Genomic DNA, 22,930 nt, shown 5'->3' with positions numbered 1-22,930 from the left:
CGAAATTACTCTCTTCTTAGCAGGTACTAGCACCGCCCACCCCCTCTTTTCTCATTCTAAGGAACAATTTTATTTCTGTTCAGTATAAGGCACATTCGTTTGATTCACATCGGATAAAATCAATCACTAAAAAGGAGATGGGGTGGGTGGGCGGGGCTAAATATGTTCTTCTGCCGAGTGGGAGTGGAAACTAATAGTAGAAACAATAATATGAAAAAAGTAAAAAAGCGTTAATCTTTAAAATATCTGTATTTCAATTGACGATTTTAGAAACACGGTATGAATTTCCAAAGAAAGCAGCCGAAAATCACTCCGGGATATCGAAATGTACAAGAAAGTATGTTCAACCAATTTTCACATATATCTGAACAATAATCGAACATGGCAAAAGTGCCAAAAGCAGTCTTACCTTATCAAACACAAGCCCCGCCCACGCACCCTCTATTTTCTTAGAAGATATGTCATTTGCCAGAATCAGTCTTACCTTACCAAGTACTAGCCCCGCCCACCCGCCCTCTATTTTCTTGGAATATATGTCATTTGCCAAATCAGTCTTATCTTAGCAAGTACTAGCTTCGCCCACCCCCTCTCTTCTTATTCTAACGACTAATTTTATTTCCTTTCAGTACAAGATTAAGATGAGATCAATCACTTAAAAGGAGACAGGGTGGGTGGGCGGGGCTAAATATGTTCTTCTGTCGAGTAGGAGCAGAAACTAATAATATAATCTAGGATGTGAAAAAAGCAAAAAAGCGCTAATCTTTAAAATATCTGTATTACAATTGAGGATTTTAGAAAAACGGTACGAATTTCGAAGGAAACGAAGCCGAAATTACTCTCGTCTTAGCAGGTACTAGTTCCGCCCACCCACTCTTTTCTCAATCTAACGACCAATTTTATTTCTCTTCAGTATAAGATCATTCATTTGATTCACATCGGATAAAATCAATCACTGAAAAGGAGATGGGGTGGAAACTAATAATAGCGTCTAGAATGTGAAAAAAGTAAAAAAGTGCTAATCGTAATTTTTTTTGTTTAAGTCACAATTATTTTAAGTTCTTTCACTTGCTGTGTTTTATTTTTTGCCATCCCCTTTTGTGTGTCATACACTGCTCAATTTTGCCGATTCTTTTATATGTTGAAACTGCTGCGGTTTCCTTCAATGCATCCAGCGCCCCAGTTATTTTTGTCGTATTTCATTTCCAACTCCAACCAATACAGAAGTTCCGTCTTGATTAACACATTTATTTTTATTAGAAGTCCAAAATTCCTTTTAAGAAATGGTAGAAACATGAATGACGCCTTGTATGCTTACTTTTGTTTTCTTGTTTACTGGTTTCTCTTCGCTCTTTTCAATTCTTTGATATTGATTTTCAGATGTGTAGTTCCGCTCTGAAACTTGTTGAGTTTCTGCATCATCCATTAGCAAATTAGTTTGGTTAGGTCTCGACCTTTGGTATCACTTGTGTTGTGTTTACATTTAAGGTGTTTTGATCTTTGACTCGGCCTCTGTTCAAATTGTTTTGTAGCTTTGACCTTATGTTCGCTGTCAGTATGTGGTCTCGAGATTTTGTGGTCTGAATTCTTAAAACGTGTCGTTTATTACGTCGTATGATCTTTCTGTAAATAAATCCTTATAGTTACCATAAATGGTTATGTAAATTTTGACAGTTTCAGAAACAATTAATAATTGCTCCAAATGTCACACGCGTGTGATGCAAGTATTGATTTATGTAACAACTTATTGAAGAAAGTGTACCCAGAAGCACCGTAAGCAATACAGGTGAAAATATTTATGGATTTTTTTATTATTTTACATAATCATGAACACCATTTTGTCGGAAAAGGTTCTGGAGGCAATAGACAATCCGGTAAAGCTTGGATCCTTAAATGAGCTTTAATAAATGCTTTCTTTACCTTGGAAAATAAACCATTGTTATGTTTAGAATATTGCGCCATCCAGGTTTTTTTGGCAATTCTACACACACTTTTTCTGATTTTTGGGCACCCACCTCCTACTCGCCCCTCAACAAAATACCTCATCGCTTTATTATTCCATATGTTAAGTTCAATACTTATATAATGAAAAAGTTTTTAACGATCATGAACTTTGAGCTGTTTCATAATATTCCAAAAGATTTTCCGTCATATTTCCAACTCCAACTCTCCAACAACACAAACTTTTTTCCTTTAACTCAACTTTCTATCTTTCGTGATTTACGAGGACCCAATTGTGAACATCAAACCACCATCTCGCTGGCTCGCCTTAATCCACAATTTTAAAACAATAGGAAGGTCAAATCTCCCCCAGAAACAACAATGCCACCCTAATATCCTAGTACTTTATTTAAACGTTAAAAATATGTACATAAGGCGAAGAACAAATATTGGGCATCAGCGACAATCTACACAGCGTAAGTCAGGGGCGCTGCCACCCTCGCAAATCCCCCGGGATACGCGTAGGGGGCGGCGTACGCAGACAGCGCTGGGGCAGCCACTACGGGCGACGCCACGGGGGCGGCTAGTCGGGCGACACCGGGAGCAGCGATGTAGGGGGCGGCGAAGGGACTCGCCACGCGTGCCACAGCGGGCGCAGCCACGACGGGGGCGGCGAAGGGACTGGCCACGCGGGCCACAGCGGGAGCGGCGACGACGGGGGCGGCTACTCGTGCAGCCACGGGCGCCGCGGCCACTCTAGCGGCCACCACGGGGGCGGCGGGAGCGGCCACGACGGGGGCGGTGCGGGCCACTACTGGGGCGACTACTTGTCCGAGGGGCGTTTTGCTGACTACCGCGTTGAAACCGTTGATGGGGTCGGCGGTGTAGTCCACTATTCTTCGGGTGCCGTCGGGCTCGACGAGGCTGTACTGGCCCTGGACTATGTCGCCGCTGCGGCTCTCCACTTGGCTCTTAGAGTCTCCGGTTAAAGCGTCCTGGACGTCGTAGGCGAAGGAGTACTGGGGGTTGGGGTCGAATTCGGCGAGGCGCGCCACCACGGGGGCGGCTACGGGGGCCACCTGCGCCACTGGGGCACCCACTACTCCGCCCCTGGCGACCGCCACGAGAGCTGCCAAGATGATGAACTGCACAAAAGAAAGTCGGTGAGAATTATAAAAATCGAAAAATTGAAAAATAAGTTAGCACTTTTTGATCTGTCTCTTCAAATGAAAAATCAAATACACTTTTCACAACACTAATTTGACACACTCACGACACTTTTCACTTTTTGTTTGCACACGGGACCTACCTTGATTGCCATGTCTTCTAATTTAGGTTGTTGATGAAGATCGACTGATGGCTTCAGCTGGTTTGTGGGCGGTTTATATACCGAAGACATTAAAATTTCACGGCGTGTCAACTGTTCTCTATGAATACTAATTATTTATTTGGCAACTGGATTACGAACTTTCAAGGGACTTCGCCAGTCGGAATGTTTTTCTGTAATTTATCACAGCGTTATTTACTTATTAACTGTTAATTGTGCGCGTTCTCAACCCGTACTTGTTAGTGTGTTCTTTTCGCTAGCACTGCACCAAAAAGTTAATTAAATATAAACTCAAACTCGCACTGCAAATTAAAGCCGGACTGAATTTATCGTCTGCACTTTGTCTTTTGCATAACTATGGCAAACTTCAACTGGCAAATGGTCATTCCCACGAATTCCAACTTTTTCAATTATGTCCTAACTCCAAAAAATTTAATTTCTTTTGCAACAACTAACATTAGTCAACTGATAGAAAACGTAGTTACGCGACGGCGGTCATTTGTATTCAGATTATAGAATGAGTTCGCGTCCGGAATTAACAACGTCGAAAGAAACCCCAAAATTATTACATAATAAACGAGACGACGAGGAAAAGATGGGGGTGTTAAAAACAGATCGAGGTACGAAAAAACGGATCGATCCATGCACACTGTCAGCTGCTTCTGATTGACCTTTTTAAACTATAATATCGGAGACATCAGCTAAAGAGATTTGCATGACAAAAAACTTCGCCCAGAATATGAATCTCAAAGAGGCCTCTGAAGCGATACGAGAGCGAAAATTTCATCATGCACCTCATCAATCTGGGGTCAGGATTTTTTCGGCGCCATTATGCTCATTACAAATCGTCAGAAGCGGATTGAAAGAAAAATTACAATGTGGATTCTTTATTCGAGTAATAAATAAGAGTGGATTCTAGGGCAAATTATCATTTGAAGCAGTTTCTGGTCTGCCAGATTTGGAACGTTCTTGAACACTTATTAGTATTCTTTGAGCAACATGATACTCAAAAATATGTTTTTAATTTCTTATAAAGAAATAAGTATTTTTGCAGTTAAGCTCCGCCTCCTTGGTTCACGGCTAATAAAAAAATCATCACAATTGAGATAGGGCTATTTATTTGACGTTGCTTTTAGAGCTGAAAATTGTCATTTATAAACCCCGTTTCCAAATTTCCGTTGACAGGAACATTGATGTGCAACTTTTGCCATATTTAAAGGGGTTGTAGAAGAAAACTGGAAGATTTAAATCGATTAGTACAAAAATTTACCATTTTAGATATATTTTAAGCTTCTTGTTGCAGAAATAAGTCTACACATATTAAGAAAAAAAGGCAAAATGTAGCCCCGCCCACCCGCCCTATCTCAATTGTGATGTTTTGTTTTATTCGTAGTGAGCGAATAGGGCGGAGCTTAACTGCAAAATCTTTATTTCTCTACGAGAAATGAAAAACATGTTTTTGAGTATCGTGTTGTTAAGAGATCACTCTGTATATTAAGTTTTCTTAACTTTTGTTAAAGCCAAAGATTAGGCCCCACCCATACCCACCCCGACCTCAATTCTCAATTGTGATGAATTTTTCATTCGTTGTCAGATTGAGGGGCGGGGCTTAATTGCAAGATCCATATTTGTCTAAAGAATTTGCCATTTTAAACATGTTTTAAGTTTCTTGTTCTGAAGAAACGACTAGGTGTATTTAGAAGAAAGGCAAAATATAAGCCCCGCCCACCCACCCTATCTCAATTGTGATGATTTTTTTTAATCGTCGAGAGTCAAAGGATCGGAATTGAATTGAAAAATCTTTATTATTTCTCTGGAAGAAATTACCATGCAAGACATGTTTTAAATATCGTTTATTCAAAGAATACTTACTACATATACTAAGACAAAATTGAAGTAGAAAATTAAACCCACCCATACCTGTCCTGATCTAAACAGTAATGAAGTTTTCATTCGTTGTACATAACATTCTTTGAACAACACGATTCTCAAAAACATGTATTTAATTTCTTGTAAAGAAATCAGCATTTTGCAGTTAAGCTCCGCCCCCTTGGTTCATGGCGAATTAAAAACTCGTCACAATTGAGATAGGGTGGGTGGTCAGGTTTACATTTTGCCTTTTTGTTTTAGTATGTGTAGACTTCTGTTCACAACATGAAACTCAAAAACAAAAATTTAAAAGACTAGGATATTATAAAATTGACGTCTAGTTATCCTTACTATTGTATATATTAAATGTGAATACATCTAATAATTTTCTCGGCACTAACTCGTTACATCACCTGACCTGTTCAAGTCAGGTCAGGTCAGATCAGGTCTGGTCAGACTTATAAGCTAGCAATAGTACCGCCCATGCTCCCTCTCTTCATTTTAGTGGCTACTTTTATTATTGTTAATTAATGACTGTTGTTAAATAAGCTTATCAGATGTGAGAATCAATATTACCAATGCTCGTCCCACTCGCACAAGCTCCACCTTAATAAATCGTTTCATTGGTCGGGAGAAAACCAGAAATCGAAAAATCGAAAATTTTAAAATTTTGAAAATTAAAAAATCGAAAAATTGAAGAATCGATAAACTGAAAAATCAACAGATTGAAAAATTCCAAGACTGAAATGTCGAAAAACTAGAAAAACGGAAAGTCGAAAATCGAAAAACCGAGAAATCAAAACATGAAAATGTCAAGAAATCGAAAAATCGAACCATTGAAAAATCGAAAATCTGAAAAATGAATAAATTGAAAAAACGAAAAATCCAAAGGCGACAATTGAAAAAATCCAAAGATCGAGAAATCAGAACATGAAAAAAGTAAAAAACCTAAATTCAAAAATTCGAAAAAATAAAAAATCAAAAAAATCGAAGAACTGAAAAAACGAAAAATCGAGAAACCGAAACTGAAAGACCGAAACATCGAGAAATCGAAACATAAAAAATGTTTAGTACTTTTCGTCCTTTTTCGTCCTTTTCGTCCATTTTCGTCCTTATTATTCTTTTTCGTCCTTATTCGTGATTTTTCGCCCTTCGTCCGTTTTCGTCCTTTTTCGTCCTTTATCGTCCTTTCCCGTCATTCTTCGTCCTGTTTTGTCCTTTTTCGACTTTCGTCCTTTTTCGTCTTTTTCGTCCTTGTTCGTCCTTTTCCGTATTAGTTACTCCCACCGAAAAATCATAGTTACTTCCCCCACCTACCCTTTTTATCCTCTTTGTCCCTTTTGTCCTTTTTGTCCTTTTCGTCCTTTTCGTCCTGTTTCGTCGTTTTTCATCCTCATTCGTCCGTTTCGTCCTTTTTCGTTCTTTTCCGTTCTTTTTCGTCTTTTTCGTCCTTATTATCCTTTTTTGTCCTTTTTCGTCCTTTTCGTCCTTATCATCCTTTTTCGTCCGCGTCCTTTTTCGTCCTTTGTCGTCCTTTTTCGTCCTCTTTCGTCCTTTTTCGTCCTCTTTCGTCCTTTTTCGTCCTTTTTCGTCCTCTTTCGTCCTTTTTCGTCCTTTTTCGTCCTTTTCGTCCTTTTTTGTCCTTATTATCCTTTTTCGTCTTTATTATCCTTTTTCGTCCTTTTTCGTCCTTACTATCCTTTTTCGTCCTTTTTCGTCCTTTTTCCTCCTTATTATACTTTTTCGTCCTTTATCGTCCTTTTTCGTCTTTTTTCGTCCTTTTTCGTCCTTATTTCGTCCTTGCTCGTCCTTTTCGAGATGGAAAAATTAAGTAGTCGAAGAAGTCGAAAAAAAAAATTGAAAAATTCAAAACTGAAAAATTTAAACTTAAAAACTGATAAAGAAAATCGAAACATGACAAATCGAAATTTCCATAAATCGAGAAATCGAAAAATTATAAAAATTAAAAAACCGAAAATTCTAAAAGCGACAAGTCGAAGAATCCAAATATCAAAAAAGTGAAAAATCCAAAATTTAAAAAGTAAAAAAATTGAAAATTAAAATAATTGAGAAATAGAAAATTCGAAAAATCGAAAAATTGAAAAATCGAAAAACCAAAAGTGCAAAATTTAAAAAATCAGTATTAAAAAATCACAAAAAAATCTGAAGGTAAAAAAAATGAAAATTGGAAAAACGGAAAGTCGAAAAATCGAAAAACAGAGAAATGGAAATATCAAAATGTCGAGAAATCAGTAAAATCAAAATTGAAAAATTTAGATTAAAAATACCTATAATTCGAAAAATCTAAATATCGAAATCTAGATAAACTGAAATGTGAAAAATCGATAAATTGAAAAACCGAAAAATCTAAAAGCGACAAGTAAAGAAAACAAAAAACCTAAACATGAAAATAGTGAAAAATCTAAATTCAAAAATTCGAAAAATTGAAAAATAGGAAAACATTAGCGAACCATCAGTAATAGTCAAATGGAAAAATGGGAAAACCGAAAGTACAAAATTTAAAAATCGAAAAAACTAAAAAATAAAAAAATAGAAATCCAGAAAGTGAAAACAATCTGAAATTAAAAAAATCGAAATACTGAAAAATCGAAAAGTCGAAAAATCCAACAACGGAGAAATCCAGAAATCCAAATTGAAAAATTGAAACAGAGAAATCAAAACATCAAAAGATCGAGAAAAAGGCGAAAAATCGAAAAATTAAAAAATTCAAAATTGGAAAATTTAAACTTAAAAAAAACAATAAATCGAAAAATTGTATTATTGGGAAATTAAAAAATCTCACTGAAATGTTCAAAAATTGAAAAATCGAAAAACGAAAAATCGAAAAACGGAGAAATCCAGAAGTCAAAATCGAGGAATTCAAACATGGAGAAATCAAAACATCAAAAGATCGAGGAATTGAGAAGGCGAAAAATTGAAAAATTCAAAATTGAAACATTTAAACTTAAAAAAATCGAAAAATCGAAAAATCTAAAATTGAAAAATCGAAATCTCGATAAATCTAGAAATCCCAAAAATGAAAAATCGCATAACTGAAACATGGAAAAATTGAGAAATCGAAAAATTGAATAATTGAAAAACTGAAATATTTGAAATATTGGGAAATTAAAAAATTTCATTGAAATGTCGAAAAAATAAGAAATTGAGAAGACGAAAAATCGAAAAATTTAAAAATTCAAAATTGAAAAATTTCAACTTAAAAAACCGATAAATCGAAAAACCGAATTATCGAAATCTCAAAAATGAAAAATTCCAAAACTGAAACATCGGAAATTTGACAATTCGAGATTGAAAAATTAAGAAGTCGAAGAATCGAAGCATCAAAAAAGTGAAAAATACAAAATTTAAAAATTAAAAAAATTGAAAATTAGAATAGTTAAGAAATAGAAAATTCGAAAAATCGAAAAACATTAAAAAAATTTAAATCGGGAAATCGAAACATCAAAATATCGTAAAATTGATAAATGGAAAAATCGAAAGTGAAAAATTAAAAAAATCAGAGAATTAAAAAGTCAAAAAAAAATATAAATCGAGAAACCGAAAAATCTGAAGTTAGAAAAAACGAAAAATTGGAAAAACGGAAATTCGAGAAATTGTAAAATAGAAAAAATCTAAGAACTGAAAAATCGAAAAATCGAGATCGAAAATTTAACAAGTCGAAGAAACGAAACATTGAGAAATTCAAAACTGAAAAATTTAAATTTAAAAAACTGATAAAAAAATTGAAAAATGAAAAATCGAAATTTCGATAAATCGAGAAATCGAAAAATTATAAAAATTAAAAAACTGAAAACTCTAAAAGCGAAAAGTCGAAGAATCGAAATATCAAAAAAGCTAAAAATCTAAAATTTAATAATTAAAAAAATTGAAAATTAAAATAATTGAGAAATAGAAAATTCGGAAAATCGAAAAATTGAACAAATAAAAACCGGGAAATGGAAACAGCAAAATGTCGTAAAATTGAAAAATGGAAAAACCGAAAGTGTAAAATTTAAAAAATCAGAGAATTAAAACATAAAAAAAATATAAATCAAGAAACCGAAAAACCTGAAGTTAAAAAAACGGAATGTCGAAAAATCGGAAAACAGAAATCGAAACATCAAAATGCCGAGAAATCGGAAAACTCAAAATCGAAAAATTTAGGTTAAAAACAACCAATTATTCAAAAAATTAGAATATCGAAATCTAGACAAATTGAAAAATTGAAAAACTGAAAAATCTATAAATTGAAAAAACGAAAATCTTGAAGCAACAAGTAAAAAAACGAAAAACGTAAACATCAAAAAAGTAAAAAATTTAAATTCAGAAATTCTAAAAATTGAAAAATAGGATAACATTATCGCAACATCAATAATGGTCAAATTGAAAAATGGGAAAACCGAAAGCGCAAAATTTAAAAATCGAAAAACCAAAAAATAATAAAATAGAAATCGAGAAACTGAAAACAATCTGAAATTAAAAAAATCGAAACATTGAAAAATCGAAAAGTCGAAAAATCCAGAAATCCAAATTGAAAAATTGAAACAGAGAAATAAAAACATCAAAGATCGATTAACTGAGAAGGCGAAAAATCGGAAAATTGAAAAATTCAAAATTGGAAAATTTAAACTTAAAAAAAACAATAAATGGAAAAAGTGAAAAATTGAATTATCGGGACATTAAAAAATCTCACTGAAATGTCCAAAAATTGAAAAATCGAAAGTCGAAAAATAGAAAACCGAAGAAATCGAGAAATGAGAATTGAGAAATTGAAACATGGAGAAATCAAAACATCAAAAGATCGAGGAATTGAGGAGGCGAAAAATTGAAAAATTGAAAAATTCAAAATTGAAACATTTAAAACTTAAAAAAATCTATAAATCGAAAAATCTAATAATTGAAAAATCGAAATCTCGATAAATCTAGAAATTCCAAAAATGAAAAATCGCAAAACTCAAACATGGAAAAATTGATGAATTGAAAAACTGAACTATTGGGAAATTAAAAAATTTCATTGAAATGTAGAAAAATTGAAAAATCGAAAACGAAGAATTCAGAAAGACAAAAAATCAAAAATCTAATCGGGAAATTGAAAAATAGAAAAAAATCTTAAAACTGAAGTATCGGAAAATTGAGAAGTCGAAAAATATAAAAAAACGAGGAAATGAAAATTGGCAAAATCGAGAAATCAAAAAGTCGGAAAATCAAAAAATGGATTAATCGAGAAATTGAGTAATCGAAAAATCGAAAATTTAGAATCACCATAAATAAAAGAATGAAAAATCGAAAAATTTAAAAATAAAAAAAATTGAAAATTAAAATAATTGACAAAAAGAAAATTCGAAAAATTGAAAAAATAAAAATCGGGAAATCGAGACATCAAAATATCGTAAAATTGAAAAATGGAAAAACCGAAAGTGTAAAATTTAAAAATCAGAGAATTATAAAAAATCAAAAAAAGGTAAAAAAAATGAAAAATTGGAAAAACGAAAAGTCGAAAAATCGAAAAACAGAGAAATCGAAACATCAAAATGTCGATAAATCTGAAAAATCAAAATTGAAAAATTTAGATTAAAAAAAACAATAATTCGAAAAATCTATATATCGAAATCTAGATAAATTGAAAAACGGAAATCGAGAAACTGAAAGCAATCTGAAGAAAAAAATCGAAAAATTGAAAAATCGAAAAGTCGAAAAATCCAAAAACGTAGAAATCCAGAAATCCAAATCGAAAAATTGAAACATAGAGAAATGAAAACATCAAAAGATCGAGGAGTTGAGAAGGCGAAAAATCGAAAAATTGAAAAATTTAAACTTTAAAAAATCTATAAATCGAAAAATCGAAATCTTGATAAATCTGGAAATCCCAAAAATGAAAAATCGCGAAAGTGAAACATCGAGAACTTGAAGAATTGGAAAACTGAAAACTGAATTTAAAAATCTCATTGAAATGTCGAAAAATTGAAAAATCGAAAACGGAGAAATCGAGAAGACGAAAAATCGAAAAATTTAAAAATTCAAAATAAATAATTTAAGACGATAAATCGAAAAACCGGAATATTGAAATCTCAAAAAAAAAATCGAAATGGAAAATTGAGAAATCGAAGTTTTGAAAAATTGAGAAATCGTAAAGTCGAAAAATCAAAAAACCGATTAATCGGGAAATTGAAAAATCGAAAAAATCGTAAAACTGAAGCATCGGAAAATTGAGAACGAGGAACTTTAAATTAGGAAAATCGAAAAGTCGAAAAGACGGAAAATCAAAAAATCGATTAATCGAGAAACTGAGTAATCGAGACATCAAAAATTTAATCAAATCAATTTAAAAACAAACCATTATATTACATTAATGATTTTTTAGCCGAAAATCCGCTCTTTGCTCTTCAGTCTAGGTTCACAATTTTTCTCGGCGCCATTATGCTCATTATAAATCGTCACAAGCGTATTGAAGATAAAACTTACGATGTAGATTCTTTATTCCAGTAATAAACAAGACAGGAATGCAAAGTATAAAATGAAATTTTCTCCTAAGGAGCTTAGAAAACGCTATCTAAACGTAAGCTCTTCTTATCTCGTCTAAGTTATTCCACAAATGACATAGACACAAGTTGCTGTAGGAGTGAGTTTTCAAGTTTTAGGTCTGCATGCAGTGCACTTTTACATTCGCGTTTATCTTTTCGTTCGGTTACATTTTCTCGAAGTTCGCCGTTCGTTCTCTATAATTCATGTTTTAAACTTTCCGATTTCCGTCGCAGTCATATTAAAAAACACTCCGTCAGCTCGGTTGTGGTTTACTCACGAACAACTCTGTTTCTAGTCGACGTAATAATCAATTTTGTGGTAATTATTGTTTCAACGTTGGTGTTAACGCCATTTATCGCAAATTCCTGCTAAAACTGAGCGATCAAGTCCATTATAATGCAAACCGTAGTGCTTCCAAGTCCGTATTTTACATTAATTATTATTCCTCAGTCATTCGCTTGCATTTGTGCAACCAAAACTGAAATTTAGGAGGAAGCTTATTTCATTAACTTGAGTGAGTATGTTGTCTGCAAACCACCATTGGCACTTGTCGTACTTAAATACCACATGATGTCACCGCGTTTTAATCAAAATTACATTTCCTGATAACGTCTCAAACATTGACATTTAAACTAATGGTCAATTAATTTTAAATTTGGATCACGTTAGCATTACAATAGGTTTAAGTACACGTGTCTACGGAAAACGTAGTGGAAATTTAAAAAATTAACAAAAGGACGACATGACATATGTAGAGCGTTCTCGATTGTGTTAGTTTTATTTTATTTTGTTAAAATATGACAGCGCTATAGAACTCATGTCAAAGTTACTTACACTGTTTGAACATAATGTGAATAGATATGCAAATATAGGGCGTTAATATTATTTACATCTAGTGGTTTATGAAATTCCTTTGTTTATGTGCCGCTCGTTCGAATTTTTGCCACTACTATACACTAAATAGATCAGGGTGTCAGTTTTGACGGTTATCTGTTTGAGTCCAATTCTAGCTCGAGTTTCAAGGATTACGAAAAAATGTGGACTGATTATTGTAGCGGCTTATTCGGTTAACCCAGAGATTGATGGAGAGTGGCAATATTCAATTTCTAATGCCATGAAGTAAGATATGTTCAAAGAAATGTTATACGAATTGAGAAACGATATAAGAGAAATAAGAAAAAATCAAAGAGAGTATCATGAGGAAATAAAGAACTAACTTGGAGAACAAAATAATAAAAATAATTTTTCAATTTTTCGATCCGCAATTTTTCGTTTACTTAATTTTTTCGTTTTACGATATTTCAGTTGTTCGTTTATCTAGTTGTTCAATTTTTAGATTTTGTCAGTCTTTCGATTCATTCATTTTTCGTTTCTTGAAATTTTTGGCTTTGCATTTTTCGTTTCGGTTTTTTATTTTCATATTTTCTTTAATTTTTTCGGTTTTTCAATGTTCAGATTTAGAATCTTTATTTCCTCAGTTTAAATCTTTTCAGTTATTTGTTTGTTTTTCCAATTTGAGATATGCAACTCTTCGAGCTTTCATTTTTAAATTTTTCAGTTTTTTGATTTTCCAACATTTCAATATTTCAGTTTTTAGATTTGCAGTTCCACGAGTTTTCAATTTTTAGTTTCTCAACTGTTCAATTCATAATTTTTTTCGATTCCTAGGTTTCTCAATTTTTGGTTTTTTCAATGTTTCAATTTTTCGTTTATTCAGTTGAAAAAATTTCTAAATTGACTGAACATTAAAAACTAAGAAACTTAAAAATCGAAATATTGAAAATAGAGAAATCGGATAATTGGAAATCCAAAAATTGCAAAATTGAAAAATTTAAGAATTGGAAAATCAGGGAATTAAAAAATCGAAAAACGGTGATAAAATATCGAGAATATGAAAAATAAAAACGAAGAAACAGAAAAATTGAGGCAACCAAAAATTGAAAATTCGAAAACTTAAGAAACTGAAAAATCGAAAAATATAAAAATTGTAATATATATCTATAAACTGCAAAAGTTAAAAACTGCAAATCGAGAAATTAAGAAACGAAAAATTTCATAATTTGTAAGTTGGAAAATTGAAAAACTTAAAGTGGACAAAACAAGAAATTATCAAATCGCAACATTGAAAAATGGAAAAGTTGAAAAATGAAAGACAATGAAAAAACGAAAGATAGTAGTACCAAAAAGTTGGTAGGAGGTAGATAATTGCAGATTTTTCGAAAACTTATAAGGTTTGCTTAAAAAATATATTGCTTTTTCAACTTAAGATATGCAACTCTTCAAGTTTTCGTTTTTATACTTTTCAGCTTTTCGATTTTCCAAATTTTGGATATTTTAGATTTGCAGTTCCAAAATATTTCAATTTTTAACTTTTCAATGTTACTCGATTTTTTATAGTTTTGACGACTCTATATTATTTCGATGTTACCATTTTTGGGTTTTCCAATTTTTTCATTCGATTCCTTTTTGTCTTCTTGCCAATTTTTTAGTTCCTTAATTTTTTTCGATTTATAAGTTTCTCGACTTTGTGTTCTGTCAATGTTTCAATTTTTCGTTTATTCAGTTTTTCGACTTTCCAATTTTTACCGATTTTCTAGCTTTTCGATTTTTATTTTTTCGATTTTACAACTTTTCGATTCAAAAAATTAAACAATTGCTAAATGTAACCCTGAAAAATCAAAAAATGAAAAAAGGAAGAAGTATGAAGTGAAAACTTTGAAAAATCTAAAAATTTTAAATCAAAAACTTGGGAAACGAAATTGAAAAAACCAAAGATTAAAAATTGAGAAATTTAAAAATCGAAGAAGTCGGAAAAAACAAAATATGTACTGTAAAATCGAAATATTGAAAATGAAAAAAAGAGACTGAAAAGTTGGAAATTTGAATAAATGATGATAAACATTGGAAATATAAAGGAAGGAATTGAAAAAACGAAGAACTGTAATAAAAAATCGAGAAAATGGAAAATAAAAATGAAGAACTAGAAAAATTGAGGGAAAAAAAATTGAAAATTCGAAAAATCAAAAATTGAGAGACGATTGAAACGAAAAAATATGAACCGGAACATTGAAAAATGGAAAAATTGAAAAATGAAAAATAGTGATATCAAAAAGTTGGTCGAAGTTAAATAAATCCAGATTTATTTTGTCAAAAATCATAACATTTGATTCTGAAATTTTTTTTTGTTTTTTTAATTTAAGATAAATGCAGCTCTTCGAGTTTTCATTTTTTAATTTTTAAGTTTTTCGCTTTTACAATTTTGACGATTCCAAATTTTTTCGAATTTCTAATTTTAGGGTTTTCCAATTTTCTCATTCGATTCGTTTCTTCTTCTTTCCAATTTTTCAATTCATTAATTTTTTTCGAATTCTAAGTTCCCGATTTTTAGTTTTTTCAATGTTTCAATTTTTCGTTTGAGTATTCAGCTTTTCGGTTTTTCAATATTTACCGATTTTTTAGCGTTTTTATTTTTAATTTTTCGATTTTTCAACTGTTCGATTAAAAAAATTTAAAAACTGCTAAGTTGTAACATCGAATAATCAAAAACGAAAAAACGAAAAATTATAAAATTAAAAGTTTGAAAAATCTGAAGATTGGTTCACAAATATTTGAAAAATTTTGCAAGTGAAATTGACAAAGCGAAAGATTAAAAATTAAGAAACCTGAAAATCGAGAAAGTGCAAGGACGAAAAAACCAAATATTTATTGAAAAATCGAAATATGAAAATTAATAAAAACTGTCCTCAACATGTAAATACAATTTTGTAATATTGGCTTAGCCGTAAATAAAGTATTATTATTATTAATTGGAAGGAATTGAAGGAATTGAAAAATCGAAGATTGAGAAGTGGGAAATTTGAATAAATGAAACATTATAAAATCGAAAAAATATTGGAAACGTAAAGGAAGGAAATAAAAAAACGAAAACTAATGAAAAATAAAATGGAGAAAATAAAAAATGAAAATGAAGAACCAGAAGAATTGAGGGAACGAAAAATTGAAAAACCGAAAAATGAAAAATTGCAGAACTGAAACATTGCAAATCGAAAAATTGAGCAAACGCAACACTGAAAAATTTGGAAGTTGGAAAATAGAAAAAATTAAAGTTGATTAAATTGGTCGAAGGTAAATAAATCCAAATTTTTCGAAAAATTATGTGATTTTTGAGAATTTATTTTTTTGTTTTTTCAATTCAAAATATGCAACTTTTCGAATCTTAATTTTTAATTTTTCAATATTTCGATCTCTCAATGCTACAATTTTGTTAATTCTATAATTATCGATTTTACAATTTTTGGGTTTCCCAATTTTTTTATTCGAATAGTTTTTCTTTCTTTCTAATTTTTCGATTCATTAATTTTTTAAATTTCTAAGTTTCTCCGTTTTTAGTTTTTTCAATGTCTCAATTTCTCGTTTTTCAGTTTTTTGATTTTTCAATTTTTTCCAATTTTTTAGCTTCTCAATTTTTAATTTACGATTTTTCAAAATTTCGATTAAAAAAAATTTAAAAACTGCTGTAAAGTAACATCTAAAAATCAAATATGAAAAAACGAAAAAGTATATAATGAAAACTTCGAAAACTATAAAAATTGGAAAGCAAAAATTTGAAAAATTGAAGAAACAAACTTGAAAATGCGAGGGATTCAGAAACTTACAAATACAAAAAGTAGAAAAACCAAAAATAAACGGAATGCCTGTGGTAAAATCGAAATATTGAAAATTAAAGAAATTTGAAATTCGGATAATTGAAAATCCAAAAATTGAGGAATTGAAAAATCGAAGATTGAAAAGCTGTAAATTTCAATAAATGAAAAATTATTAATTCGAAAAAACATCGGAAATATGGAAGAAGGAAATGATAAAAAACGAAAAATTGTGATAAAAAAATCGAGAAAATGAGAAAAAAAATGAAAAACCATAAAAATTTAAGGAACGAAAAATTGAAAAAATGAAAAATAAAAAATTAAGGAACTGAAAAATCGAAAAATGAAACATTGTAGTAATATATATCCAAAAATTGTAAAATTGAAATATTGCAATTCGAAAAATTGAGGAAACGCAACAATGAAAAATTTGAAAGTTAGAAAATAGAAAAAATTGAAGTTGATGAAGTGAGAAATTATGAAAATTAAACATTGAAAAATTGCTAATTAAAACTACAGGAAAAACGAAAAATAGTGATATCAAAAAGTTGGTCGAAGGTAAATAAATCCAGATTTTTCGAAAAATTATAAGATTTGGTTTTAAAAATTTATTTTTTTGTTTATTCAATTCAAGATATCCAAGTCATTAAATTTTCAATTCTAATTTTTCAATTTCTCTATTTTTAGTTTTCCAATTTTTCAATCTTTCAATGCTACAATTTCGTCGATTCTATATTTTTCCAATTTTTCAATTAATTAATGTTTCTCGATTTTTGGTTTTTCCATGTTTCAATTTCTCGTTTATTCAGTTTTCTGACTTTTCAATTTTTTTCAATTTTTTAACTTCCCAATTTTTAATTTTACGATTTCATTAAAAATGAAAAAGTGACAAAGTATAAAATGAAAACTTTGGAAAATATAAAGACTGGAAATCAAAAATTTGAAAAATTGAAAAAACGAAATTGAAAAAGTTAAAGATTCAGAAAAATCTACAAAAACCAAAAAACGGAATACGTATTGTAAAATCGAAATATTGAAAATTAAAGAAATCAGAAAATCGGATAATTGGAAATCCAAGCATTGCAAAATTGGAAAATTCAGGAACTGAAAATCAAAGATTGAAAAGTGAGGAAAAGAAACATTATAAAATCGAAAAAATATTGGAAATACAAAGGAAGGAAATAAAAAGACGAAAAACTGTGGTAAAAAGTCGAGAAAAATAAAAATAAAAATGAAAAACCAAAAAAATTGAGGGAACAAAAAATTGATCGAAAAATAGAAAATTAAGAAACTGAAAGATCGAAAAATGAAAAATTGTAGTATATATCGAAAAATTGCAAAATTCAAACATAGCAAATCGAAGAATTGAAGATACTCAACACTGAAAACTTCAGAAGTTGGAAAATAGAAAAAATAAAGTCGCTAAAATGAAAAATTGTCAAACCGAAACATTGAAAAATGGAAAAATTGAAAAATGGAAGTAAATGCAAAAACGAAAAACAGCAACATCAAAAATTTGGTCAAAGGTAAATAAATGCAGATTTTTCGAAAAATTATCCGATTTGATTTTGCGAATTTTATTTTTTTATAGAAGTAAAAAATAAATAAAGTCACGGAAACAAAAGCAAACTGAAATCTGTAAAACAGGAAAAAATTATATTAAACACGACCTAACCGAGGAAAAACAGGAGGTACAAAAACATATCGGGGACGTGGCCAGAGATTATAGATAAAGAGGAAAAAAAGTTAAAGTACGGTATCAAAAAATTACAACAATTAATAGCCAAAACTGGATATGCCACTTCAGGAAACGGTAAAAAGATTCATGATTGTTAAAAAAAAATCCCTCCATTGTTTGGTTTAAAATCTTGGCTCAAAAAAGTTTCTATAATCAAACCAGGAAATTTCAGAATGAGGAGGCGGAGCAGTCTAATACCCTCGGTGAAAATTAAAATAATGGTAATCTAGTCACACTGATAAGATTGGTTTGAGTTTCCATTTTCCACAAACCTTGGAAAAGGACCTCGAAAATAGTTGTGAATTATCTCTAATAAATTAACAGATATTTACTGAATGTAGAGGTTAAGTTCGGAAAAATTCTGAATTTGCCCAATTACTGCTTTCCAAAAAATGTGGAAATATGATTTGGTAGATCATTTTTGTTTAATTTAATTGAAAGATACGTAAAATTCATAAATTCGTAATGACACTAAAGACGTTTTTTGACGAGTCCGGTTCACAGCTTGCTTTGTTAAAACTCTATAGTTGCATTAATGTAAAACCGATGCAATTTTCGATAATTCACGCCCCGCTTAAAAGAGTTGACCTATGCATAATAAAGAAGTAAATCAGTATTCGAAATATTTATGTCAGTGATATAACAGTTTTATTTTGAAAATCGCTGTTCCTACATATTTATAAGATTTTTTTTCAATAGAACATTATCGTTTCATTGACTCCGTAGCCTTACCTTGAGAAAAATCTGTTTTATCTCTAAGTTTGTTCCAGTTTTGAATCATAAGCGAGGGGTGTGGCAAAGAGCGAACCGACAAGAGGCTAAAATGGAAAATTTACGATTTTTTCGCCCAATTATTTTATTTCTTTAAAACAGCTCGCCGTGTTTTTGTGCGTATTACTATTCCGTACCTTCCTCGTACTAAAGAAAAGAAAATTGCTTAAGAACGTGTACTCTGCAGAATTAATGAGGTTCTTTAACCCGAATATTCGATGTAGGTACAGACTGCCACGCCTTTTGCTTTCTTACACATTACCCGACATTGACACACTTTTAACACTTGCATTTTCGTATCTCCGTCATGATCTACAATTTTTACACACCTGACTGGTTGTGCAATAATTGTAAGTATATATAAAGCTTCACGTAAAATCGTTTATTTAATGTCTTGTAGAACACCAGAGAAAATATGACAACGTTTTATATTAAATTTGTACTAGTTTCGGTTTTACAATCCATAAAATGTGTGACGTCTTGTATTCTTGTCACTTAATGATCACATGTTAATTATAAATTTATAAAAACTAGTTTTAACTAACTAGTCACGCACCAGATATAATAGATGATTTATAATGATTAACACAGCAGGTTATGTTGTGAAAAATTGTGTAAAGGAGGGTTATTTTCAAAATTAAATCACCGACAAAATTTAAGACTTGAGGAAGACAAGACAAATAAATATTGATTTAGATCCTGCAAATCCGGGCGACGTACAGGTAGAACATAAAGTACGCAAAAATGGGACCACATGAACTTGCTTTATTGTCACATACCGGCGCTTTGTAAATAATAAAATCCAAAATTACTCTTGTAAATAGCTTTTGAGATCTTTACCACTCGCTATAGTTACACCATTATTTATTTTATGGTTCCATGCCAATAAAGTCGTGGAGATTACATGGCGTTAATAAACAACTTTTATTGTTCAAGCAGGTCACAAACAGTCTATTTATCCGTCACTCAAAAATAATTCAGCTTGTTTGATAGTTTACACCGAGTATAAATTATGTGAGGCAAGTGCGAAAAATGCTTTGTTCTAGACCTAGTGTTTCCCTATTTAGCTAGCGTTTGAAATTTTCGCTATTTGATAAATAAACAGGTCTTTTAGCGCTTGTACTGCAAATATTTTTCTTTGATTGTGAGTGTTGTTGAGTTACAAACGCGATTAATTGAATACAAACGCGCTGAAAGGGGATATTTGTGCTTTGACAGAAATATTGGACCAAAAGGGATTTTTAGCTAAGAAAATGGAACATTGTCACATCAGTCGTTCTACTATATTTAATTGTGTTTATTTATTCGCTTATGTTGATTTCAAAAATTTATATACTTATATAGAATGGATAAACAAGCTTTATAAAATACGATAACCTACTTCTCATTTAAAAAAAAAGTGGTAGAACAGATATTCCCTGGTTCTTGAAATAAAACCCAATAAATTCCGCTTCTTTGAACAATTATAAAATTTGATTATGCGATTTTTGTATTCTTACAACCTTTATAAAGTAAAAACCAGTGGCCTAAATAACAATTCAGAAAAATTGGAAAATGGAAAAACCGAGTATCGAAAAATCGGAATACTGAAAAATCAAAAATTCCTAAAACGAGAAAATTGAAAAGTCAAATATTTGAAAAATCGAAAAACTAGGAGATGTAAAAATTGAAAAATCGAAAATTCGAAAAATAAGAAAGTTGATAAAATCGGAAAACTGAAGACTGGAAAAATTGAAAATCGAAAATTAAGAAAAATAAAAATTCGAATATCGAAAAATCGAAAAGCAAAAAAATAAAAAGTTTACAAACCGAAAATCCAAGAAATCAAATTGAAAATTTGAAAAATCGAAGGATTGAAAATTTGAAAAATCGAAGAATTGAAAAATTGAAAATTCGAAATTTCAAAAATTGAAAATTTGAATAATCAAAAATTCAACGAACCAAATATTCGAAATATTGAAAATTGAAAAATCGAGAAATAAAAAAGCGAAAAAAAAAGAAAATTCGAAAATGTCAGAATAAAAGAACAGAAAATCGAAAATTGAAAAAATTGAAAACTCGAAAATTATTCCATTTTTTAATTTTCGACTTTTCAAGAAAATGTAAAAATCTAAAAACTGGAGAATATAAAAATTGAAAAATCGAAAACTCGATAAATCACAAATCGAAATCACGAGAAATCAAAAACTGAAAAGTAAAAGAAAATTAAAATCCATAAACTGAAGAATAGAAAAATGGAGAATCGAAAATTTGAAAAATCTATAAATTGAAAAACTAAAAAATCGGAAGGTCGAAAAGGAAACAAGTTAAAAAAACGAAATTCGAAAAATTGGAAAGCCGAAAAATTGAAAAAAAATACAAATGAAAAAGCGAAAAGCAAAAAAATGAAAATTTGAAAACTAAAGAATGAAAAAATTGAAAATCGGAAATTAAAAAAATTGAAGACCCAAAAATTAAAAAATGGAAAATCGAAATGTTAAAAAAATTAAAAATCGAAAAGCTGAAGAATGAAAAAATTGCAAATTCAAGCAACTGAAAAGTAAAAAAGTCTGATGAATAGAAAAATTGAAAAATCGAAAATTCAAAAAATCAAAAATCGAAAATTTGAAAACTTGTATAGAACAGAATTGATTTATTGATCAACCAGAAGAAGAATTTAAAAACTGGAAAATTGCAAAACCAAAATATCGAAAACGAAACAAATTGAAAATTCAAGTATCGGAGAACCGAAAATTTGAAGAATCAATTACTCGAAAAATAAAAAAATTGAAAATCGAAATATCAATGAATCAAATATTCGAAAAATCGAAACCTGGAAAAATGAAAATTCAAAAATTGGAAAGTCGAAAAATTGAAAATCAAGAAATGAAAAAAGTAAATAAAAAATTGACAATTCCAGAAGCTGAATAATAGAACATTAAAAGTGTAAAAATTAAAGAATGAAATAGAAAACTAGAAAATTTGAAAACTCCAAAATCGAAAAATCGAAAAGTAGAACAACTGAAAATTCGAGCATCGAAAATCGGAAAGTCCAGGAATCAAAAAAATGAAAGAAAAAACTGATGATCGAAAAAAAAATAAACTGGAAATTCGAATATCGAAAAATCGAAAATTTAACAAAACGAAAATTCAAAAAGTTGGAAAGTCGAAAAATAGAAAGATCAAAAATGAAGAAACTCAAATCAAAAACTCCAAATTTCAAAAATCGAAAGCACAAACCATTCCAGGAAACCAAAAAATCGAAAATTGAAAAATCAGGATTAAAAAAATGGATAAATGAAAGTATTGAAAGATCAAAAAACCGAAGAATGGAAAAATTGAAAATTCGAGAAGACAAAAAGTAAAAAAATTTAAACCAAAAAGAGTGGAATGGAATGAAAAACTGAAAAAATCGAAAACTTGAAAAATCAAGGAATTGGAAAACTGAAAAATCGAAAAGTAGAACAATTGAAAATTCGAGCATCGAAAATCGGAAAGTCGAGGAATCAAAAAAATGATAAGTAAAAAAATTGAAAATCGAAAAATCGAAGAATGGAAAGGTTGAAAATCGAAAAATAAAATAAGCTGGAAATTCGAATATCGAAAAATTGGAAATTTAAAGAAACGAAAATTCAAAAAGTTGGAAAGTCGAAAAATTGAAAGATTAAAAATGAAAAAACTCAAATAAAAATATCCAAATTTCAAAAATCGAAAACAAACCATTCCAGGAAGTCAAAAAATCGAAAATTGAAAAATAAGAATTAAAAAAATGAAAAATCAAAAAAGTGAAGAATGGAAAAATTGAAAAAATCGAAAGCTTGAAAAATCAAGGAATTGGAAAATTGAAAATTCGTGTATTAAAAAATCGAAAATTCGATGAATTAAATATTCGAAAAAACGAAAATCCGAAAAATTGCAAAACCGAAAATTCGAAAATCGAAAAAACGAACAACAAAAAATTCGAAAATTGAGATTTCGTAAATCGAAAATTTGAAAAATCAAAAATTCGAAATAACGAAAATCGGAAAGTCGAAAAATTGAAAAATCGAGAAATGAAAAAGAGAAAATTTAAAAAATGAAAAGTAGAAAAATAGAAAATTCGAGCATCTAAAACCGAAAATCAAAAAATCCAAAAGCCAAAAC

General features: G+C 30.1%; 2 protein-coding genes across 10 annotated transcripts in view; one reads left to right on the top strand and one right to left on the bottom strand.

The window, feature by feature from the left end:
* The window catches only part of LOC135128588 (disks large 1 tumor suppressor protein), a 1,417,771-nt gene that overhangs the window by 900,511 nt on the left and 494,330 nt on the right, over positions 1-22,930 (top strand). The window lies entirely within an intron of this gene.
* Positions 2,348-3,418, bottom strand: LOC135128592 (cuticle protein 21-like). The gene is made up of 2 exons (XM_064055503.1): positions 3,248-3,418; positions 2,348-3,083 (listed from the first exon to the last, which is right to left on the bottom strand). Exons 1-2 carry the CDS (start codon positions 3,335-3,337, stop codon positions 2,406-2,408), a joined length of 768 nt encoding a protein of 255 aa, XP_063911573.1. The 5' UTR covers positions 3,338-3,418; the 3' UTR covers positions 2,348-2,405.

This window comes from Zophobas morio, unplaced genomic scaffold (assembly GCF_036711695.1).
Source record: "Zophobas morio isolate AGI-343-1 ecotype UQ-CSIRO unplaced genomic scaffold, CSIRO_AGI_Zmor_V1 ptg000014l, whole genome shotgun sequence".
Classification (NCBI taxonomy): Eukaryota; Metazoa; Arthropoda; class Insecta; order Coleoptera; family Tenebrionidae; genus Zophobas; species Zophobas morio.
The sequence above is the reverse complement of the archived record's forward strand: the minus strand, read 5'-3'. Positions and strand labels throughout refer to the sequence as shown.

Coding starts and splice junctions, on each gene's coding strand:
- LOC135128592 (XM_064055503.1), bottom strand. CDS start 3,337: ATGTCTTCGGTATATAAACCGCCCACAAACCAGCTGAAGCCATCAGTC. Junction 3,084..3,247: donor TAGAAGACATGGCAATCAAG/GTAGGTCCCGTG, acceptor TCTTTTGTGCAG/TTCATCATCTTGGCAGCTCT.